At 43.0% G+C, this 20,509-nt stretch overlaps 1 protein-coding gene across 9 annotated transcripts in view; it reads right to left on the bottom strand.

The window, feature by feature from the left end:
• Window positions 1-235: 235 nt before the first annotated feature.
• The window catches only part of TULP4 (TUB like protein 4), a 177,072-nt gene continuing 156,798 nt past the window's right edge, over window positions 236-20,509 (bottom strand). For 8 of the 9 annotated variants that reach the window (XM_055810781.1, XM_055810785.1, XM_055810778.1 and 5 more), the window contains 5 exons: window positions 19,759-19,903; window positions 18,400-18,493; window positions 16,696-16,839; window positions 10,005-12,589; window positions 236-8,220 (listed from right to left, as the gene is read on the bottom strand). In XM_055810781.1, the coding sequence (XP_055666756.1) occupies window positions 8,104-8,220; window positions 10,005-12,589; window positions 16,696-16,839; window positions 18,400-18,493; window positions 19,759-19,903 (3,085 nt within the window). In that variant the 3' untranslated portion in view covers window positions 236-8,103. The remainder of the gene's footprint in view (window positions 8,221-10,004; window positions 12,590-16,695; window positions 16,840-18,399; window positions 18,494-19,758; window positions 19,904-20,509) is intronic. The other variant, XR_008748134.1, reaches the window with a different exon arrangement.

A 20,509-nucleotide genomic window follows, 5' to 3' on the forward strand; every position in this document is an offset into this window, starting at 1 on the left:
AAGGCCACCCATGAATATGGTGAACAGGTGAGAATCCAGCACAGACCCCTGCAAAACTCCACCAGTAACCTGCATCCATTATGAGGATCCATACCAGGACTCTCTCATTTGTGCCACAGCTGGGATGTTTATCATGCAAGGTAAGCTACTTTGCTACCCTTTCCCCCCCCCCCCCCCCCCCCCCCCCCTCAGCGCCCAGAATGCTTGTTTTAGTTAAAAACCAGAGAATGAACACTGGCCATCACAGCATTTTATTCTGTTGTTAAAGATGACAGGACAGAGGAATCCCTCGTGGTAATGTTAAAGTTTCCAGTATATCAATGACAAAATGAGAAGTACTACAAACCCCAAAGGTAATTTCCTTAAAAAGGAAAGCAAGCAGAAGAGAAATAGCATAAGAATCAGCTGATATCCAGGCAGACAGGAACATTATTACCACGAAATCTTTGCCACCCATCCTCCCATATGAATGACACAAAGTATGATGAGCTGGTAAACACCTCAGGTTCAGTGGAACTTGTGGATACAGTTATCGAAAAGAGAAAGCATAACGGCATCTAGCTATTTATTACTCAGGTCATTCCAGTGCAGATTTGTCATCTGCTTTAAAATTATTGAAGGTGCTCGATGAGATGCAGAATGCAACGAAAACAAGTCAGGAATGTTCTAGTCTGCAAAATTTTATTAAGCAACAGCTGGACAACTCTTACAACTCCAAATCATCAAGGAAAAATAGGGCAATCAGTCTATCTCTCAGTTATGTAGACAGTAAAGAATCTGAACAAACCACATTTTTATAGGGAAACCAACAATGCTTTCTAGGCACCTCCTGCAAAATCTATTACACAAGATACATAGAAGGAGAGGCAGATCAGGGTAGTTTTTAAGTCCAATGGAAAGCAGGTATACCACGGTATACTGAGGAAAAAAAAAGAAAAAAAAAAAGAAAACTTGAGATTCCAAAAAATGTATTTAAAAAATAGCATAGGTATGTAAAAGTACACAAACTGTGTACCAAATTTTTAAAAGCCTTAAGAAAAACATGCTGGGCTTCCTAGCTTAAGAATGCATGCACCTGCATGGGTATATGCTCATTAAATAATAATAAAAAAATTTTCTAAAATCACGTTCAAAGTTATAGTACCAAAATAATGCATTTATAAACAAATGCAACTCCCCTTCTTTTTCAGGAAACACTACAGTGCCTTTTCAATCAAATGCATCCCCATGCTATTCCACAACACCATATATTGTATCTACAATAAACAATGAGATCTTGAACAGACATACCCTTCCCCAAACACACAACACACAAAAAGAAGCAGTGAATGCAGAAATAGTGAAACGAAAGGCAACCAAAGGCAAAACATGTATCAAGCAAACAAAGGAAACAAAGGGAAAATTAGGAAAGTTCTGAACAAATATCTTGAGACAACATAGGTAGGAATTACAAGCTGAGCACTGTTCCAATGAAATACTTGAAACTCAGGTGTCTGCACACTGGTAAAAAATGTTTCTTCTTTATTATTACTTTAATCTCAATCTGTATCTTAAACCATCTACTTGGCCAGTAAGATAAATATTCCACAAATAGACAACATTTGTCAGGATTCAGAATTGCTGAATCAGATCGTATTTTTGTATTTGTAATAATGTAAACTGGAGGGCAAGGATTAAGAATAAACTGGCAGGCTTTAACATCATACCACCTGATTTTTTTGTTTAACAATCTGGATAGGCGTTTGGTGTTTTCATTTATTTAATTTTAAGTTTCACAAAATCATGTTGTTCTGATCCTGCAGTCAGGTCTGGGTCAGCAAACCTGTGTGCTTGCATACTGCTGCACAACAATCAACTTGCCTTGAAGCACAAATTTCTCACTATGGAACCATTTGCAAAATCAAAAGTTGAAGGGTGAAGTTTTTAATTTTCTTAGCAAGAATTGCTTCACTGAATCCGATTTCATTCTTTTATTTGGTTAATTGTCTTAAAAATCTAATTTTCTAGATGCAGCAACAATCAAACTGCCTAAAGAAATTACCTCCTGATCCTTCTTCAGAGATATCAGGCAACACACAAAGCTAAGTCTTTTAATCTTAAAACATCTCTGTAGGATGTTTTTAGAAGAAAATTAAATAAGTACAAAGATATAAAATAATTCACATAGCCCATTGTTCACAAGTAGTAACTAATCTTATTCTGTTGAGAATGGTGCATGTAAATTCTTGCAAAGAGGACCTGTGGTGCCTACCTGCAGACTACTCCTGAGGACAGGAGGACTGCAAATTGGTATTTGCTGATGGAGGATTGTGCTTGCCTTAAGATGAAAGGACTTGAAAATGAAAAAATTCATCTACCAGAATTTTTTCATTTTTGTCAGCAGCACGGTAACACTTGCACTCTTATACTGGGAAAAACATGCCAATCCCTAAATAACAAACAGCTTGCTCTCCTGTGATGGAATCCTAGAAATGGGAATAAAAGACAAAAATCTGAATGACTACTCTGTGGCCAGGTTTCTACATCTAGCATTCTTCAAGAGAGGGTTATACAGAACTACCAATATAGTTGTTGGGTAATGCTTTATAATTTTCTTAAGTGGACATATTGGTGATGTAAGTCATTCTTACTTTATAACCACACAGAAATGGGAAAGTCCATTTTGGGTTGGATTCTACTCTCTTATATACCTTGGTGTAACCATGTAGTGAGGCTAGCAGTCAGCGGTCTGTCAGTGTGCCACGCAAGTGACTCGCATTACTAATCTCCAAGTCAGATCTACCAGTCTGGAGTGGTTTGGGCAGTGCACAAATTTGCAGTTTCTAAACTGTTGGCTCTGGGAAACACATTCTTAACAGCTAGTGAAAACTTACTGTCTCCTCTCTGCTTTCTCTCTATCAAATCAATTTTTGTACTTGCTAACTTCTTCATGTGAGGATTTAAACTGTTTCTGACAGGTAATAGGGCACCAAGATTACATAGGATCACACACATCAGGCTGTAAAAAACAAATGCACAGAAATTGTCTGAGGCAATGACCAGGCAAGCTTTGAAATCTGTTTGGAATTTCTGAGAGGACACTAAAAAGACACACCAAGGAAAGTCTGGACCCACAGAAGGTCTAGGCTCAAGGCTTCAGCCAAGCCAGATATCTTTTCTGACATCTGTAGACCTTCAAGTGTCTTCATAAAAACAATGCAACAAAACTGGAGAAAGAAACGTTGGAACTGTTTTACTCGTGGCTGCATCACAGGAAGTTTATCTGCGATGAACCTGTGTGCAGATTTACAATATTCAGGCAGCCCATGGTACATGTTACTGCTGCGTCTGGAACTGAGGGCAAAATTGTTAACATGTTAATTCCCTTTTTTCCTCTTTCACCCTCCTCTTTCTTGTATTTTCTTAGGGTGTTGCAGAAACATGATATCCTCGCTGTTTCAAGCTAAAATTCGCCACTCCACACACGGTGCACTTCCTACCAGACTTCAAGTATCAATTCTTAGACTCTCTTAGGAGCTATATTTCAAGGACATCAGCCATATTTTTTCAAAAGGCAACTCCAGTGGGGCAGATTCTGATTCCAAATGGCCACCACGGCCACTGGCTGGCATTGGGGCTTTCTCTGCCCGAAGCTGCTGCAGCCAAACCCCATGGCAGCTTCACGCTGCTCTTGGCACAGACCTAGAAGTGGAGGAATGCCTGCTCCACCAGGTCTGTGATGGAGCACGCTGAAGACGCAAAGCTGCTGCAGGCAGCATCAGGGCTCAGCTCCACCAGCCCTGCACAGCGCTAGCTCAGCTATCAGAAGCATTACAGCTGTGTTGGAATCAGCAGAGCCCAGCTGAAGAAGGAATGTTGTTAGTCTGAGCAGAGGAAAATGCATCTACTGCTACACTATTTCTTGTGCCTCAAGTAGCTTATTCCAAGCTAACTTGCTTGTATCTCCGCATAGCGCTGAATTATGCCATTGCCAAACCCTACTAAACTGTGCAATGAACTTCTTACAAACTGACCATATATCGCTATACCCTCTTTTATCATGTAACCCACCTTATTTTATTTCTCAAGAAAAAGCACTGTGCTAAGAGGGAAAGCAAATCAAGTCTGGTATTTCGAAAACCACCCCCAACTGAAATATATAGTTAGAAGAAAAGGAGGAAAGCAGTGAAGAAGGACAGATTTCTGCAGGTCCCAAAGAAAACATCTATACTCTTCGTCGTCTACACAGTCCTCCACGGCAAACTTGTTGCATTCAGCTGCCAAAAAAAATTTTTGCCTGCCTGCATTATGAAATTTTGTATATCTAGCAAATACAGGTCTTCCTATATGCATTTTTAACTTCTTGCACCAAAACATACTGCTAACAAACAATTACTTACAAAGATGCTCTTTAAATATAAATAAGAAAGTGTATATAACTCACTGATACATAGTAATAAAATAATCCCTAAATCACTTATTACATTATGCAAGATAAATAATTTGGGTTTTGGACATGAACCGGAAATCTGCATTAAATTACCCTAAAAAAAACCCCAACACTCAAAACTCCCTAAAAACCCCACAACCAAGCCCCCCAAAACCCAAACCAACTAAAAACTCATAAACCCCCAGACTGTTACAATTATTGCACAACTAAAAAAAACAAGCTTTGGAAAAAACATACTTAACTAATGGAAATTACTGTACGTATAAAAGAACTAGGTATTTCTGAACACTTTGCTACATTCTTCCTAGAAGAACTTAGTTATCTACATAAAACCTGTGTTTTACTAATGAAATATAAAATGTAACTTCTTTTGGTTGAATGCAATAGTGATTATTTGGGGGGGCTTTTAAATTTGTTTCCTATATTGTATCTCAATGACAAAGAAAACAACTGTCACATTCACTTGTTCTCTGTATAATTTAGGACCCAGTTGCATCAGACATTTACATAATTTCCATTCCTTTTATTAAAATTCTAATATATTTGAGAGTACTTTCTCTCTCTAATACTGGCTATTCTCTACACAATTAAGATCCTCAATTAAAGGGACTCTCTTGAATTATTTTCAGAAAGATAAAAGATTATCTTATCCTATAGCATTTTCTGACAAGTAAATGGGAAGGATGTGGGAAATCTCATTTATTTTCCTAATTTTTGATAATTATTCCTTGTGCTTTGCTGGGGCAAAACCTGGGTATCTTTCTATGCCAAGGTTCTTTGTTAAGTGCCGTCAGAAGGATGCAGTCATGACCTGGGCCAATGAAACCAAATCGCTCCTTGTTGTACTGGGTTTAATTTCTTGGTTCTCTGTTAACATAAAACTGCCGGTAACTGGAAAAAATTGGCAACGAACCAAGTGAAGAGGAATACCGTTCCCTGGAAGGTTAAAGAAACTGCATGCAGAAGTCCTTCTATATAGATTAGATTTTGTTCAGAAAAAAAGACATTCATGTTGTTTCCATGTACTGACAATTTTGGCTTAAAAATACAGGTGATGTTTCTTCCAGCTGAAGGTTTCTGATGTGGCTGAGTGGCCTCAGCAAGCAAGCAAGGAAGCCATGGTATGTTTCTTCTCTTACAGTGTTCAGTGTGTGCCTATAATACTCTAATTAGGGTATGACTGGTTAGCACAGACCTTGGAGCAGGTGAGGACTCTCATCAGCCAACTTTCCTCTTTGTGTACTGGAATCAGTGGACCGAGAATTCAACCTGCTGTTTGTACAGCATACAACTCAATATAGACAAAGGCCTTAATAGTGTTTCCTCCACACAAAACCCAAGGGAAACATTTTAATTGATTTTAAAGGGACCAGAACCAAATCCATCTTAGTTCCTCTGTTCCACACACATTATACGTACAGGCACACAAACTGCTCAATAAATCAGGCATGTGAGAAAGAATACAAATGGGCCCAGACAACTGATGGAAACAAACTTCATTAATTAAAGCAAACAACAATCTGCTAGATGTCAAGAGGAATGATGTGCCTGACCACTCCCACACTCAAACAGAAGTTGCTGAGCTTTGGGATAACAGAGACATGGTACCATCTACCTCCCTCCTTCCTTCCTACCTCTCTCCAAGAAAACCATCTTGCAGGTGTTTTTTTCTGGACTTACCCTGTGGAACATGACCTGTGGATGATCTGCCCCGTCATCTCCCTTGGCAACTCTCTGAAACTCCCCTCTGCGACCGGCATTACTCCTTCCGTGCTGTACACCTCTAGAAGCCTCAGCAGAGCAGAAGTTAAAAGCATTTTGGTAACTTCTACTACAGCAGGATCTTATCTTAAGCAGTATGTTCTTCTAGAACAAATAAAATGCAACACACATCTGCCCTACCATTAGGATTTAAGAAAAGCAAAGAGAAAATCACGCCTATTCATCTTAAGTTATATAGAATTTTTCAAGTAAGAAGCTGAAATTGTGGATGAAAGACAAAGACAAAGCAGCCATCGACACCTCAACCAGCATACCTTTCTCAGTGTGCCTTTCACTTCAAACAGTAATTTCTGCAGGAAATCTGCAGTTACGTTTTGTAATCTAATGTCCAAATAATTACATTAATAGTTTTGGGCTTTCTGTATTACTGGGGAAACTACTTCCATATCAGAACATATTCTGTAGCAAAATGCAGGCAAGGAGGAAAGAGAGAAAGCAAATAAATATGTGCACAACACGTGGACAACACAGAAACTCTTCTGTCCAAGCAACCCTTTTGAAATGCTCAACAGGTCTGCATGTCCAACAGAAAGAACTGCAGAGTCATGCTACAGTTATTAAGCTTTCCTCTGTAACACTCCATGCAAACTTTGGCTTCCTGCTTTTAGCTGGAGTGTTATAATCTCAAACCACAGTCACAAAGCCTACTCAAGTAACAAGGTGATAAAAGGGATGATTCTGTCCAATTTTTCCTTCCTCTTTCAACTCATTCGTTCTCCAGCCAGCCATGATGTTTTCCCTGTAATGAAATTGCTTTCCTGATGAAAATGCTTCTTGTAATCACTTGCTACACTTCTGTCTCCTTCCTAATTCAAGTGCTCATCACTGTTGTAGAACTTGATTCACACTGATTGCTAAGAAGACTGAATACACTGGGCCTTCTTACTCACTCAAAATACTTTGTTTGTAAAGTGGTAAACACATTTAAATAAGGAGCATGTACAGGCATGGCCTCAGAAATACATCTGGTCACACCGTACCCCTCCCAGCTACAGGCCAAATCAGAGAACACTGTTGATCAATACGAGCAAAGAAGCAATGCTCACGATTATTTCCTCCCCTATTTTCTGTCACCTACTGGAAGATGTTTATTCCCAACAACAGAAGAAGCAACGCTCATAATGGTTTTCTCCTCTATCTTCTGTCACCTACTGAAAGATGTTTATCCCCAATAACAGCACACAAAACAAGCAGACATCAACTTCTTTGATGCTGTGGGTTTTTAAAACTACCCACTGGTAACAACTTTTCTCTTCTGAATAACACATCATTATTTAGAAATTATACATTGACCTACATAAGCCTCCTTGGAACTTGTGGTGCTCAGTTATTATCAGATATCAGAGAAGAAATACATGTCTTCAAGTATTACAGCTTCTTTTTTTTGCTGCTATTACTGATGTTGTAGTAGTAGTAGTAGTAATACAAACTGGACCAGAAAAAAAGTTACGTTCCCTGTTTTAAAAAGAACAGCATGATATAAGGCAGTCTATCAAAAAGAGCAGTCTTTTTTAATCCCCCTATGAGCTTACATCAGCTACTGTAGCAAACACGGCAGAACCACAACAAGCCAAAAGCCACACTTCTCCACGTAACACTGAATGGCTCCCAACCCTTCGCTCTTTCTGAGACCCAGCACAACGCTTAAAAAGAAAAGAAAACACCTGAAAACAAACAAACAAACAAACAAACAAAACAGGAAACAACCCCCCACCCTCCTCCCCATGACTGATTAGAGTTAATGCCCTTCTGCTGGGCACCAAGAGACTTCCAGTTTTACTGCCGCCTTCTCTCCCAGGCACCTCTGCACACCTAAAGCAGGCTGCCCTGACATTTTCCGGTTTGGACTTTATGAGAAGGTTAACATTTTCCTCTCTCCAGTCTCTGCTTGTTCATTTGAGGCGTTGAGTCACATTAGCCAGAGCAACAGCAAAGGCTTGCACTGCAGAAAATGGATACTGAAAGTCCAAAATGTAAGCATTGCCATCAATCCTTCCAAACTGCATCACCTGGGAAGCAGGGGAAGAGGAAAAGGGAAGGAAAAAGAGAACAAAGTCAAAAGAAGTGATCCATAGAAGAGGAATCAGAGACGAAAAGTGCAACCGTTTTGCTCCTTTGTACAAATGCCTCACCTCCTGAGCTAGTATGAATGAGGCTGCTCAGAATGGGGTGTGCTGCCAAGGAAGAGCAAGAGCACTGTCCTAGTGGTCTCTATAGAGTAGCTGACTGCAGTGTTTGATTCTATAGAGTAAATTGAACTTTAAAACACGCTAGACTGTATACAGCATTGGTGTAAGTAGGTTGTCACCAATTCTTCAGCAGATGTGGGTTACACCAGCACCATGCTTTCTGCAGGAAAATGCCACTCTCTCCCTCACAGAGATCCTATCATCAGCCCATCAGGAAAACAGATTTTGTTTTCAAAGAAAGAAGCTTTCAGGGAAGGGGAATAACCAATCTCCTGACTCTAGCACTTCATAGCTGGTAAGCTTATGTTCTTGGCAGTTCTATTTTCCTTTGCATAAACTTCACTAGCACATAAATTACACTGAGAATGAATTAGCAAAGGGGCAGTAGGAGCTGTCTGAAATGTAAAGCGAGGATAGTCAGGCTGTTCATTGTTCTTCCACAGGGAATATCTGACGTTTGGCCTGTTATTACTGCTTTTGCTTTTTCATTCACTTCATCAGAAGCCCAGATCGTATTTGCTCTACAGTGAAGATTCCTTAGCTAGAATGGAGGCTGTCTGTGCAAGCTGAGTCAGGCTTCGTTCCTCCACCAACAAAACCTGAGGCCAGGTGACTTTGCACAGCTGCCCATGGGCATGTATCCACAGTTATTTAACTGTAGAAGGCAGGCACGTAAATGGCTCTCATCACTGCCTTTTTAATGAGCTGCTGTTACAGACAAACAAAACCAAGAGACCACCACTGGTCATGCATGTTGGATACTTAAGGCATCTAACTCCCAAGTTAAACCAGAGGGAGTTGAGAGCCTTTATGTCTTTAATAAATCAAAAGTGACTTACAGAGATGGGACAGCTGGACAAGGAAATAAATATGTCTCCTGAGTCTCAGTCCAGTGTTCTGCTGACTGATACCACTTAACAGCCTGGGTTTGGTGTAGTAACATCCCACTCAGGCCAAGGTGAGAGAGCCTACAATTAAAAGTTTTTTGAGTTTTTGACCTATCCACAGACCACTCTAGCCACAGGCTAGAAGCAGTTCAGAAGCAGCCCAGGAGCACTTTGTTCCAGGGAGGGTCAGTGCCTCACTAGCATTAAGAACCAGCCCCAGAGACCTGGTAACCCACAGAGGGAAAATCTGGCATGGAGGGAAGCTAACTACCTGTCCATCACCTCTGCCTTATCTGCTGACTGGCTACCCTTTGTGAGCATTGCAAGAAGGGAGCAGTGTTCACTCAGCTAGCTGTCATCCACAGCCACTGTCACCAAATGCAGTTATGCTGGGGAGATCTGCTACATTTATCACAAAATCTACCTACCTTCAGCCGTGAGAGCCAGTGAGCCTAAAGGAGGCCCTTGTTCCCATGTCTGACTGCAGTAAGACCAAACACATTTCGTACAGTTACTTTACAACTAAACTTCACCCTCCATTCTGAATCTAGACCTTTGCTGGCTGGTTTTTATCAACTACGTGGCAAAGCTTTTTTTCACAGAGCAGCTAACATGAGCAGGAGGCATATGGCTGCATGAGAGGCAGAATTTATGTCTGGCACAGCTTTCCCCCAGCCCCTGCCCCCGCCACAGCCTGCGTATGCCACTCCCTCCTACCTGTCGCCCTTCCAGCTCAATCTGGAAGTTTTTTGCCGACTCCTGGGTCACCCGCCCTCCGAAGTCCAGCTGGTAGACTTGTGTTGCCTCATTCCACAGCGGCTGCTTGTTGGCCATCACATACACAAAGCCTTGGCTCCCCAGCCTCCCATCCTCCTTCTCGCTGGCCTTCCGGCACTTGAATTCATCCAGCTCACTGGCTGTCCTCAAACTCCTTTTGGTTTTCCAACCCTTTTTGCTGCCCTGGCTCTGGTTCATCAGTTCATCCCCGCTGATAAAAAGCTCCGGCTCGCTCTCTGAACTGTCCTGAAACTCGTTTGTCTTGTTTAGCTTCTTGGACTTCAGCTGGTCTTTCTGGCTCTTGACCTTCTTCTTCTCCCTCCCCAGCCGAGGGCTGGATATTAGTGAATTGAAGTCAGTCAGCGTCCTTGCCTCTTTTTTGACCTTGCCCTCGGTGATAGCCTGCACGTTTCCTTCCTCGGCTCGACTGTCCAGGCGCTTCCGGCTCTTCTTGCCGAATTTGTCTGTCCTTTGAGGAACAGGGCTTTCCGTCAAGGAAAGCACCTCCTGGAAGGTGTCTGCTGTCTCCACCATTACCTCTGTGCCCACGTGGCTCTGCAGCTCTGCTGGCGGGGGAGACATCACTGGCTTCTCCACCACGAGGAGCGGCTTGGGGGGCAAGGTGCCCTGGGGGTTCTGTACGGGTGGGCAGGCGCTGTAGGAGCTCCACGGGTGCAAGGCGATCGGTGGCAGCTGTAAACTAGAGCAGGCGCTACTTCCTGGGTACATGGGTGGTAAAGGGCAATAGGAGAGGTTGGGTGGATAACCTGGCTGAAGCACAACTGTGGGCTCCTGCTGTGCAAACTGCGTTGGGGCCAGAGTTTCTTTGGGGGAGCAGGGGGGCTGCATTCCCTGAAGGGGAGGGGCACTGTAGCTTGCTGGGTAAGGTACTCCAACCCCATAACTTGTCTGGAAAGTGGCAGTGGGACTGGTTGGAGACTTTGGGGAAACAAATGGCACTCGAGACATATCCAGATGTTGAGCTTGACCGATGATGAGAGGAGTAGGTTTTAGGGGGTTGGGCACTGCGCTCTGAGATGTCCTTTCCTGAGGAACCCATATCTCTTCACTCACCATAGGGTCCCACTGGTACGGCGGAGGCCGTTTTACACCGAGGGCAGCCTCCGTCAAGGTCACAGGTACGTGTCGTATTGATTTCTCCACTGGGCAGTGCTGAGAAAGGGCCTCATCCTCTGTGAAGGCGGAGTTGATATAATCCGCTCGGTCACGGGAATTGTCAGGCGGGCTCAGCAAGCTGTAGGAGGACTGGGAGGCCAGAGGCGAAGTACTGACGGAGTGAGCAATGACAGAGCTGTGCTGGGAGCCACTCCCCGTGCTCAGATCAGGTCTCATGCCACCAATACTGGAAGTGCTGTTACTAGCGTTGGTGCTAGGGATGTTTCCCACACCACCAGTGCTTGTGTTGCTGCTGCTGCCACCACTGCTGCATTGGCTGCAGGTGTACAAGGCGGTGGGTACTCTCTGCTGGTACTGTGCCGTCACCACGCTGCTCTTGGCTTTTGGGGGAAGTTGCAAGGTGGCTCTCTGACCATCCACCAGCTGAGCCATTTTCAGGGCTGCCTCCCTGCTGTTCCTCCGCAGAGTTGCATGAATGATACTGCTGTCCAGCCTCTGCGCGATGTTTCTGCCCTGGGACAGCTGGCTGGCGATGTCAGGGTAGGGCGGCGGGTCCCCGGTTGGGATGGAGTAGCGGGGCACCGTGAGCCGGTTCAGGGTGGCGCTGGCACAGGGCTGCTGCATCTTCTTCTCAGCAGCTGTGATGCGCAGGGTGGCGGAGCTGCCGGGCCCCGGCAGGGTGTAGGTGCTCTGGGCGCAAAGCATCCTGGTGCGAGGCCGGCACACCTCCTCCACGTTCCCACTGCTGTCAAATGTCGTTATCCGCTCATACCCCAGGGGCGTCTGGTAGTGCCCCGCCGGGTAGAGGGAGAACTCCCCCTTTTTCAGGCAGAGGTCGAGGGGCGGCTGCGGGGGGCCGGGTGGGGGTGGCAGGGCGCTGGTGGGCACGGCAGGGATGGTGCCGGGGTAGGGCGGTGGGGGGTTCATTTTGTTCAGCTGCAGCTCCGGAGCGGCCCCGAAGACGACGGCATCCCCTTCCACCAGCTGCGGTCCTGGCCGCGGGGCCTTGGCCTTGGGTGGCGGCTCGTGCTCGCGGTCGCCGTGGTCCCGCAGGTCAGCCAGGGCGATGATGGGGGCGGCGGGGGGCAGCGGGGCAAGGGCGGGGGGCGGGGGAGCGGTGCGGCCCAGCTCCCCCCCGGCCAGCGCCCCGGCCCCGGGGCCTGGGAAGCGGCTCGGCGCCCCCGGGAAGGGCCCTGCCCCCTCGCCCCCCACCTCGGCCGGCGGGTTGCCCAGCACATCCAGCTGCACGTTCTGGTTGGCCAGCAGCGACTGGACCAGGCCGATGCTCTGTGTGGGCGACATGGCCTGGGCCGAGCTGTGGATGGGGGCGATGGGGATGTTGACGGTGCACGGCGGGCTGCTGGCGGGGGCGCCGGGGGCGCCGGGCACTGCAACAAACAAGACAGCGTGTCACCTGCCGCTCCGGCCTTCCCCCCCAGGGCCCCCTGCAAGTGGTGGCAGTGGCGAGGCCTGCGCTGTGGGGCTGGCCCAGCCCCACGCTGAGGGGCCACCAGCCACGGCGGGCTGTGGCAGTTAGGCGAGTGGTTGGGTAACAGGCACTAGAACAGGGCATTTTCCTGAAGCGGGGTTTCACATAGTTTTGGGTTTTCTTCAGCACTTGTGGAAGACATGCAGGCCGCTAAAAAATGCTTCATGGGAAAATTTCAGAGCAGCACTGACATAAAATTCAGGAACTGGCAGGAATATGTTTTTTAAAGCTAGTTAGAAGAAAAAAACACTGCCCATCTTTTGTACTGTCATTCACTTTACCTTTGACTTTCTGAACTATCTGCTACCTTTAAATACTTGCTGAAGCACCCTGCTGTATTTGCATGGACTGCTATCAGATCCCAAAATCAATGGATCAGACCTTAGTCTGGACAAGTAAGCCAGCCTGTACCCACTGATTCCCACTGCACAATTTCTATTTGTTAACAGCTGGTGACCGACTTTAAAGTAATGTCTCGGGAGTGATGCTTCAGAGGTAAAGTTCAGAGCTCACTTTTGGTCTACACTACGATTCCCATGGACTTTCACAGTCTGAATTGCCACTCACTCATCATCCAATTTTAACTACTTTACTCAAAAGTTTTGCTGAATCAGGACTCACTAGTTTTCAGGGAGCATTTTTTGATAGTAAATACATCAACAACAGAAAGGATAATCCACCCAGAAACCCACAGCTGTCCCTAGTCCTAGCCCCCTCTTCTCTGACCCTAGTCCTAGGACCACTAACGTGGCTTCCTGATGTCCTCCAGGGCTGCTGCTGCCTGATGGTGAGGCACAAAAGTGTCCCCTCTGGCCCAGGATGACTCCCCTCTAGAGCCAGTCAGGGTGTCACTGTGCCATGCAGAACCAAGCTTCAGAAGGAAGATGAAATGATGCACCTCAAGCCTGCCCTGATCTGATGGCAGTTATGAGTTTTGGCTTAAAAGTCTGTGTCATTAAAAAAAACCAACGAATAAAAGCCAAAGAAGTGGAGTTAAAAAAAAAGAAAGTCAAAGACCTGCACTGAAATCACTGCATAGTATCTTAAGTATAATGGTCTCCAGACTCCATGAGCTCAGGAAAACTGGAGAATACAGATCACAGCTGGGAAAAAGGAAGTATTATTATCTCTTGAGTATAGTGGGTGGCAAAGCAACCAGTAATGCAAAATGAAAGAAGATGAAACAGAGAGAGAGGAATATGATGGAATGAAATACAGACAAAACTTATAAAAGTTCTTGAAAGAAGATCTGTAAGGAAAAGATGTGAGGAAATAGATGGGAAGTCAGATGGGAAATGTAAGGGGAAGATTTAAGGAAACAGATAGGAAGCCAAAAAGATTCAAGAAGTGGCTACTGTAGTCTGGACAACTTCAGCATCAATGCTTTGACAGGCTGCGACCAGAAATGTGAGAAGAAGCAAAAGAATGTAAGAAAAGCTTCCCACACATGGTGGTGGTGGTGAACAAGGGACAGTGAGGCAAGAAACTATTCTGATGACTTCAACCAGAAGCATGAAACTTGTTCAATTGCTTGCAATTCCTTGATTCCAACAGGAACTAGCACTGAGAAGCTGGAGCATGGCAGGGAAATGAGAACACTGGAACCAAATACAGGTGCAGAAGTCAAGAAGGAATAAAATACAATAATGAGGGGAAACAGTAAATACTGTATTCCCCACGCCCATCCCCCACCCCAAGATTCTTGGAGATTCTTTAATAGGTTTTCTGTATAAAACCCACAGAAAATTACAAGTTCCATCAGCAGGTTTATGGGAGGAAAAGAGACTGGAGTAATATCCAGTATCCTAAAGTCACATCCAGGATCATCTCAGTGTGCCAAATTCTGTGGAGACCTCTGATTTGCAAGACCAGATTAGGCAAAAGACCCATTAGTCAGGATTCCTCCAGCTGCTGCCCAGTTCCTAACTAATCTCCAATTATCATCCACCTATGCCCTATAATTACATTTTCAATAGCATTAGGCTTTTAACAGCATCAGTCATGAATGTTGTGGTGCAGACAGGTCTGTGGCTATGCTGGTAAATTTTTATGGTAGTCCTGTTTGTCCATTTAGAAGAAGAATGACAGCTAAACTCAACTAACCCTACGGCAGCATGGTTCTGTGCTTGGCTGGCGGGCCATGCTTTCATCCTGATGTCTGCAGGTTAGCAATTTATCCACCAGAGCTTGAGGTTGAATTGTTAGCTTGGCTTGATTGACCCAAATATTGCTGTCATGGGTATTAAGTGCCTTATCAAACAAAATGTCATTCATTGTGGTGTTGCTTAATATCCCAAAATGTTTAAATTGGATGTTTTTTTCATTTCTCCAGTGGTTTTTAATTGATTTGTTTGCGTAATTCGCAATTCACCGTCCATTTGCCTTGCCAAGTCTTTACTGACTACATTAAGAAGCACCTGTCCCAAGAGTACCTCACTATGAACATTCCACTGCCCAAGAGCAGCTTTCCACTATGTTTTTTAAAATCTGTCATGTAATCATTACTTAGACTGCAATATATTTTCCCATTATTATATGTAACTTTTTTTCTTTATATGCAGGCTTTAAGAAAGGATAACCCCAAGATTTAAGTAGCCTCCATTTGCCAAGTCAGAAATGACTTCTCAGAAGAAACTAGAAAGAAAAAGGTGGACAAGAAGAGGAAGGCCGTTATGGAGGACAGGGTAGTATGGTTCTTTTACTAACCTTCTCAAAGAGCTGTAACAAATCTCTAACAATTTTCCCTATGTTTGTGCTCACCAATCAGCAGTTCTGAGTAATGTTTCAGATCTTTTAATAATATAAAAGGAATTGATATTGCGGACCTAATCCAATTTTCAGGAAGGGATGCCAAAACTTTATATTAACTTTTTTTTTTTCTATTTCATTTTTGTATTACTTTCTGTCAGCTTGGACCATGTTTCATAACAGAAAATGTTGACTGCTTCCTATGCATAGTATGTATACAATCATCAGTGCCTCTATTATTTTCTATAGATCCTAGAGGTAAATATTAAGTAGACATAAATTAGGCAAGCCAAGCCCCAAATCATGAAAGAGTGGGCTTCATTTTAAGCACATGACTATTTCTTTACAAGTCCAGAGGACTACTCTGATGCTTGGGTCAGACATAAGCCTTGGTGCGTTCAGCTGTCAAAACCTTCATTTGACATAATGGGAGTATTTCCATTTATTTCAACAGACTCTAGTACAAGCCTTCAACTGCTCTGCAGTGCTCGCACTCCCTCTTCCTTAAAGGGTACTGGCATGAAGGCCACTCCTGTAGTTCCAAAAACGTGTGATCTGACAATAGGAATCCTTTACTGATGTGAAAATTCTAAAAACCTATTAATTTTATCTTCTTCTTGTCTACTATTTGTTAATTTTATTGCCATGATGGTTCTTTTTTTTTTTTTATTGGAAGAGGTCCTTGAGTACTTCCAGTCCTTTTACCTGCCACATTCATATCACCTGCACCCAAGCCTTCCCTGCACTGTTTGAATCCTCTGCTACCTTACACCTCAGTTAAATGAGAAATTCTTCCTGATCCCCCTTGTTTATAGACTACTTTACTATTTTAGCTTCTCTGCAAGACTTGGTATTGTTAAAATCCAAATGGGCATTTATCATTTCTCGAAGGGTTTTAGGGGAACCTCCCCTCCCACCCAAGCTCCTATCAGTGGGCTGTGCCGATTACAGTTCTGTCCTACAAAAATGCAGCATGCAAGGCTTCGATCTATGGAGAATTCTTAGTGAACTAAATAGAAGATGATTAATTTTCCAATGAACTTGAAACTTAGCAGCTCTGTACGAATTACATTATGAACATATTTTAGAAAACAATGCCCGTAGTGCGTATTAGCCTTATTCTAATTCAGTTTTACAGGACCCCATCAGACAAAGGGGTTTTGATTTGTGTGTTCACCAGAAGGGGCTAGTGACACAAGCGATCTGTCCTCCATTTAGCTTAACCTGTAATGTGGCAGACCTCCAGCTCCTCCTTACCTGGTAAATCATCTTCATCTTCACTGAAAACATTTGGATTAAATACCGGCAGGTTAATGTAGTCCATTGAAATCTTCCGCACTTCTGGGAGATATATTGTCATCTGCCTGGGCTGCAGATGCAGCAAACTGGTTTTATATATTACTGGAGAAAGAGTATAATAAGAAATAATAATAATAAAAAGATCTGTTACACAAAGAGCATCTAAAGCTAAGAAAGAATCAATTCAAAGCAGACAAAAGGGCTAAGACTATTTTTATTTAATGTATTAAAGACCAAATGCAAGTATGGGCCATTCTTAGCCAAATCACTGTGCAGCACCTTGCATAAACTGGATAAAAGGGATTGTTACTTTCAGCTATTTCTCTTTCAATAGAAGCAACATTTCTGTAGATAAATACTATGTAGAAATAATTAATTACTTCATCTTGTATACACATCTATTTTTAAAGAAATAAAATAATTTTTCCATTCTACTTTTGGAACTCTTCACTGCTACACACAAAGAAACCCTTCTTTGGCTCAGGAAGTTCCTGGGACCCAAACCCTTGGAGACTGGGAGAACACATGAAGGAATTATCACTATATGCTTGCTCTACACTGACATCCTTCCCTACTTATCTGTCACTGACACTGAGAGAATGAGCGTGACCTCTGGTCTGTCCCGCTAGGGTCATTCTTACACTATCTTTTGACAATCATTGCAAATGCAGATGTCAGAAAGTTATAAATCACTTGGGGAAAAAACACCAAAGGGGCTGGAACAAACCTGAGGGTTTCCATAATACTTTATCAAGTAGAAGGTGCCAGTGCTCTATGGTAGTAGCACTGGTTGTCCCCATGGTGACAACGCCCTGAGAGGACAAGCTTTGCCTGGAGGCTGGGCCAGAGAAGGTCCTCTCCTCAGTAGCTGGGCCTCCTTCTCTTGTCTGATAGTAGTCAGTATAGCCACAGAAGGTATTTATTTGACTAATTCTGCACCCAGGGCATCACTATGTAGTCCTGACGTAACTATATAATGCAACACAGGAAACAAAAGTTCTCCAGAAAGCTCATAAAACTTCTATACTTGTGTTAATATTTCAATTCAGAGCTGAGTTAGGCTAGGTGGTACCCTGTTCTTTATTTGGCCTTCTTCCTTTCAACAGGACTACCTAGGTAGAATTGGCCTATCCAGAAAAAGGTCAAGAGACTAGACAACTGCTACTTTTAATGAAGGCTACAAATTTACTCATGCTCCAGCAAAAAGAACCATATGATAAGGCACTGCACTGACTTGAAGAGTCCTGAGCATGATTCTGTAAGGCCTTTTTTAACACTATTTTGCTATAAATAGTAGCTAAATTGTTATAAAAATCTGACTTTTAAAAATATTTCTATTACATTAACTCATTAACTTAAAACCTATGATACTTACAGTGTTCTTTTTTTATTTGTTTAGGTTTTGTTCAAATAAACTGTAAAAATAAAGGTCTGGGGTTGACTGTTAATCAGTCTTTTTATTACAACTGAGCCTTTTAACATTTTCTTGATAATCTCGTTATTGTATTTATAGATTCTAATCTCTTTTAGTTACAGTGAATTTTGTAAAATCTAATTCCTACTGTCCAGAAAATAAGTGCATTGTTAAAGAAGCCTTTTGATAATTTAAAAAGAATCATATGGCATAAGTTTGTTCTTTGCAAGTTGGAAGTTTACTTTTACCTGCACCAAGGTTAGTCGGTAGGAAAGCAGCCAAACCCACAATTTTGAATTTGGTTCCCCAGATATTAGATGTGACCTGAGCAAGGTAGTTGTGCTGCAAAGGAAAAACAAGATCATTTTCACCTAATAAAATCCGTATCAAGCTCTAATAAAAAACAGCAGAGCAATCAAGCTATTGCAAGTGGTAACACAATTTCAGCTTCTCTTGTTCTTATTGAAACAGCCTAATGGGCCTATGTAGCAACTGTTATACCCAGTCATTAAGAAGTCTCATTTTGATATCTGAACACCATCAGAAATAACGTATACAACAGCCACATAGGCTGATTAAAGCTGCTGAAGAACTGAACAACACGATGGCTGCTTAGTGAGAATACGTCAGTTTTCAGACACTTGCTTTTCCTGCACAGCAAGAGCACAGCTATTCTGTATTTCAGAAAGTAATATACCCTGCCCATTGGTTCTATGCTTATAAATCACTTTATAGAACAACAAATAAGACAGAAATTAATTACTCATAATGACAAACATATTTTTCCTGGAGCTTCCAAAGCAGCTTCCCAAACCACTGCTTCCACGGTGATCAAATTAGGGGTCTGACAGACCAAGAGATTTTCTCAAAGGCCAAGAGTTACGCTGCCAATATCAGGAGCAGGATGTAAGACTCTGGTCTCCTTCCCTAATCAAAGGGCTTTTAGTCCTATCTACTGCTGCCGTGTAACTGATCTAGAATGTTACAACATAAAGGAAAAAGTGAAATGACAGAGCAGAAAAAAACAACTGAGATGAAACAAAACAAAACTGAAAGAACACAGGCTGGTATTAATAAAATATGTAACCCAGACAGTTCTACAGTCTGCTAAGTTTCATTTACCCACAGGACACGAACACCACAAAGAGCACAAAGTGCTAATTCTTTGCCTTCCTTTCAATTAAGGCTGCTCCATGTTAATTATGAAACAGAGAACATGTGGCCCTCTTAAGCAAGCATTTCCTTATCTCTGCAATCCTCAGCAGAGCGGAGAACTATGAGAGCATTAAGACAGCTCTGAGAAACTGACAAAGCATTTTCACATACACTTTCAAACAGCCAACAACATCACCTAGAATAAAACCCCTCACATGGATTCACACTGACAGAAGTTAGTGGTGCCAGGAATTACCAAACACCACATGATATTGCATTGACACTTTCAAACATTAACAGTGAACTGGAAGATGCAATTCTTTAGTTGTCCATATAGTTACTGTAATTTAAATGAAAATATTTTACTGGTCAACATTAGATCTGTATCACAACTTGCTGCCTCTGGAAGGAGATGCATTTGGACTCAGGTCTGGTAGCAATGGGCACAATACCTGAGTAATATCTTCTAAAGGAAACTCTCTTCGGGTTAGGCTTGGCGAACCAATAGATGGTTTCCTTATTGGTAATCTTGGCGATCTCGATATCTCCTGTGCAGCTCGTGACATCTTTGGAGATTTGCGAGCTTCTATATTGATTCTGCATATAAAGCAATAATTAGAATCACCAACAGGCATGCAAAAATGGACAGAATTCATGTCTTTGCATGTAAAGACATAATGAAGACAACTGGCATGGTGTCCTCTGACTAATAAAGACTGTAGAGTCTACAGGATGGAGAGCTACAGGTTAAATGTAAAGATATATCAAGACCTGACATACATGCAGGAACTCAGACTGGATGGTTTCTGATTCACTTAACAAAGCTTACAGTAGTTCTGCTGGATACAACATATCCTCCACTAATCCATAAAAAGGTGTACTGCTGAGCTATTTCGGCTATGCAGACTTTGCGCAAAGCCTCAAGAAATGGAAACATGACACCTCAGCTGGCAGATCTCCAGATTAGTACAGCAAACGAAGGCTCCACAAACTTTGTCAGTGCTCTCATTCTAAGCCAAAAGTTATTCCTACCTCCCACTATACGAAGGGAGTCATGAACAAGAGATCAAGCACCTGAAAAAGCTCACCGGTAGGAAAAATAATGAACAAAAGTTACATTTCAAAAGTATGCTCTTAGAAAACCAAGGATGCAAGGTAGTTGTTCTTCCTGAGCCATTTCAAGTTTTAGGCTCAGGAACTGAT

The sequence above is a fragment of the Falco peregrinus genome, chromosome 7 (genome assembly GCF_023634155.1).
Source record: "Falco peregrinus isolate bFalPer1 chromosome 7, bFalPer1.pri, whole genome shotgun sequence".
Taxonomy (NCBI): Eukaryota; Metazoa; Chordata; class Aves; order Falconiformes; family Falconidae; genus Falco; species Falco peregrinus.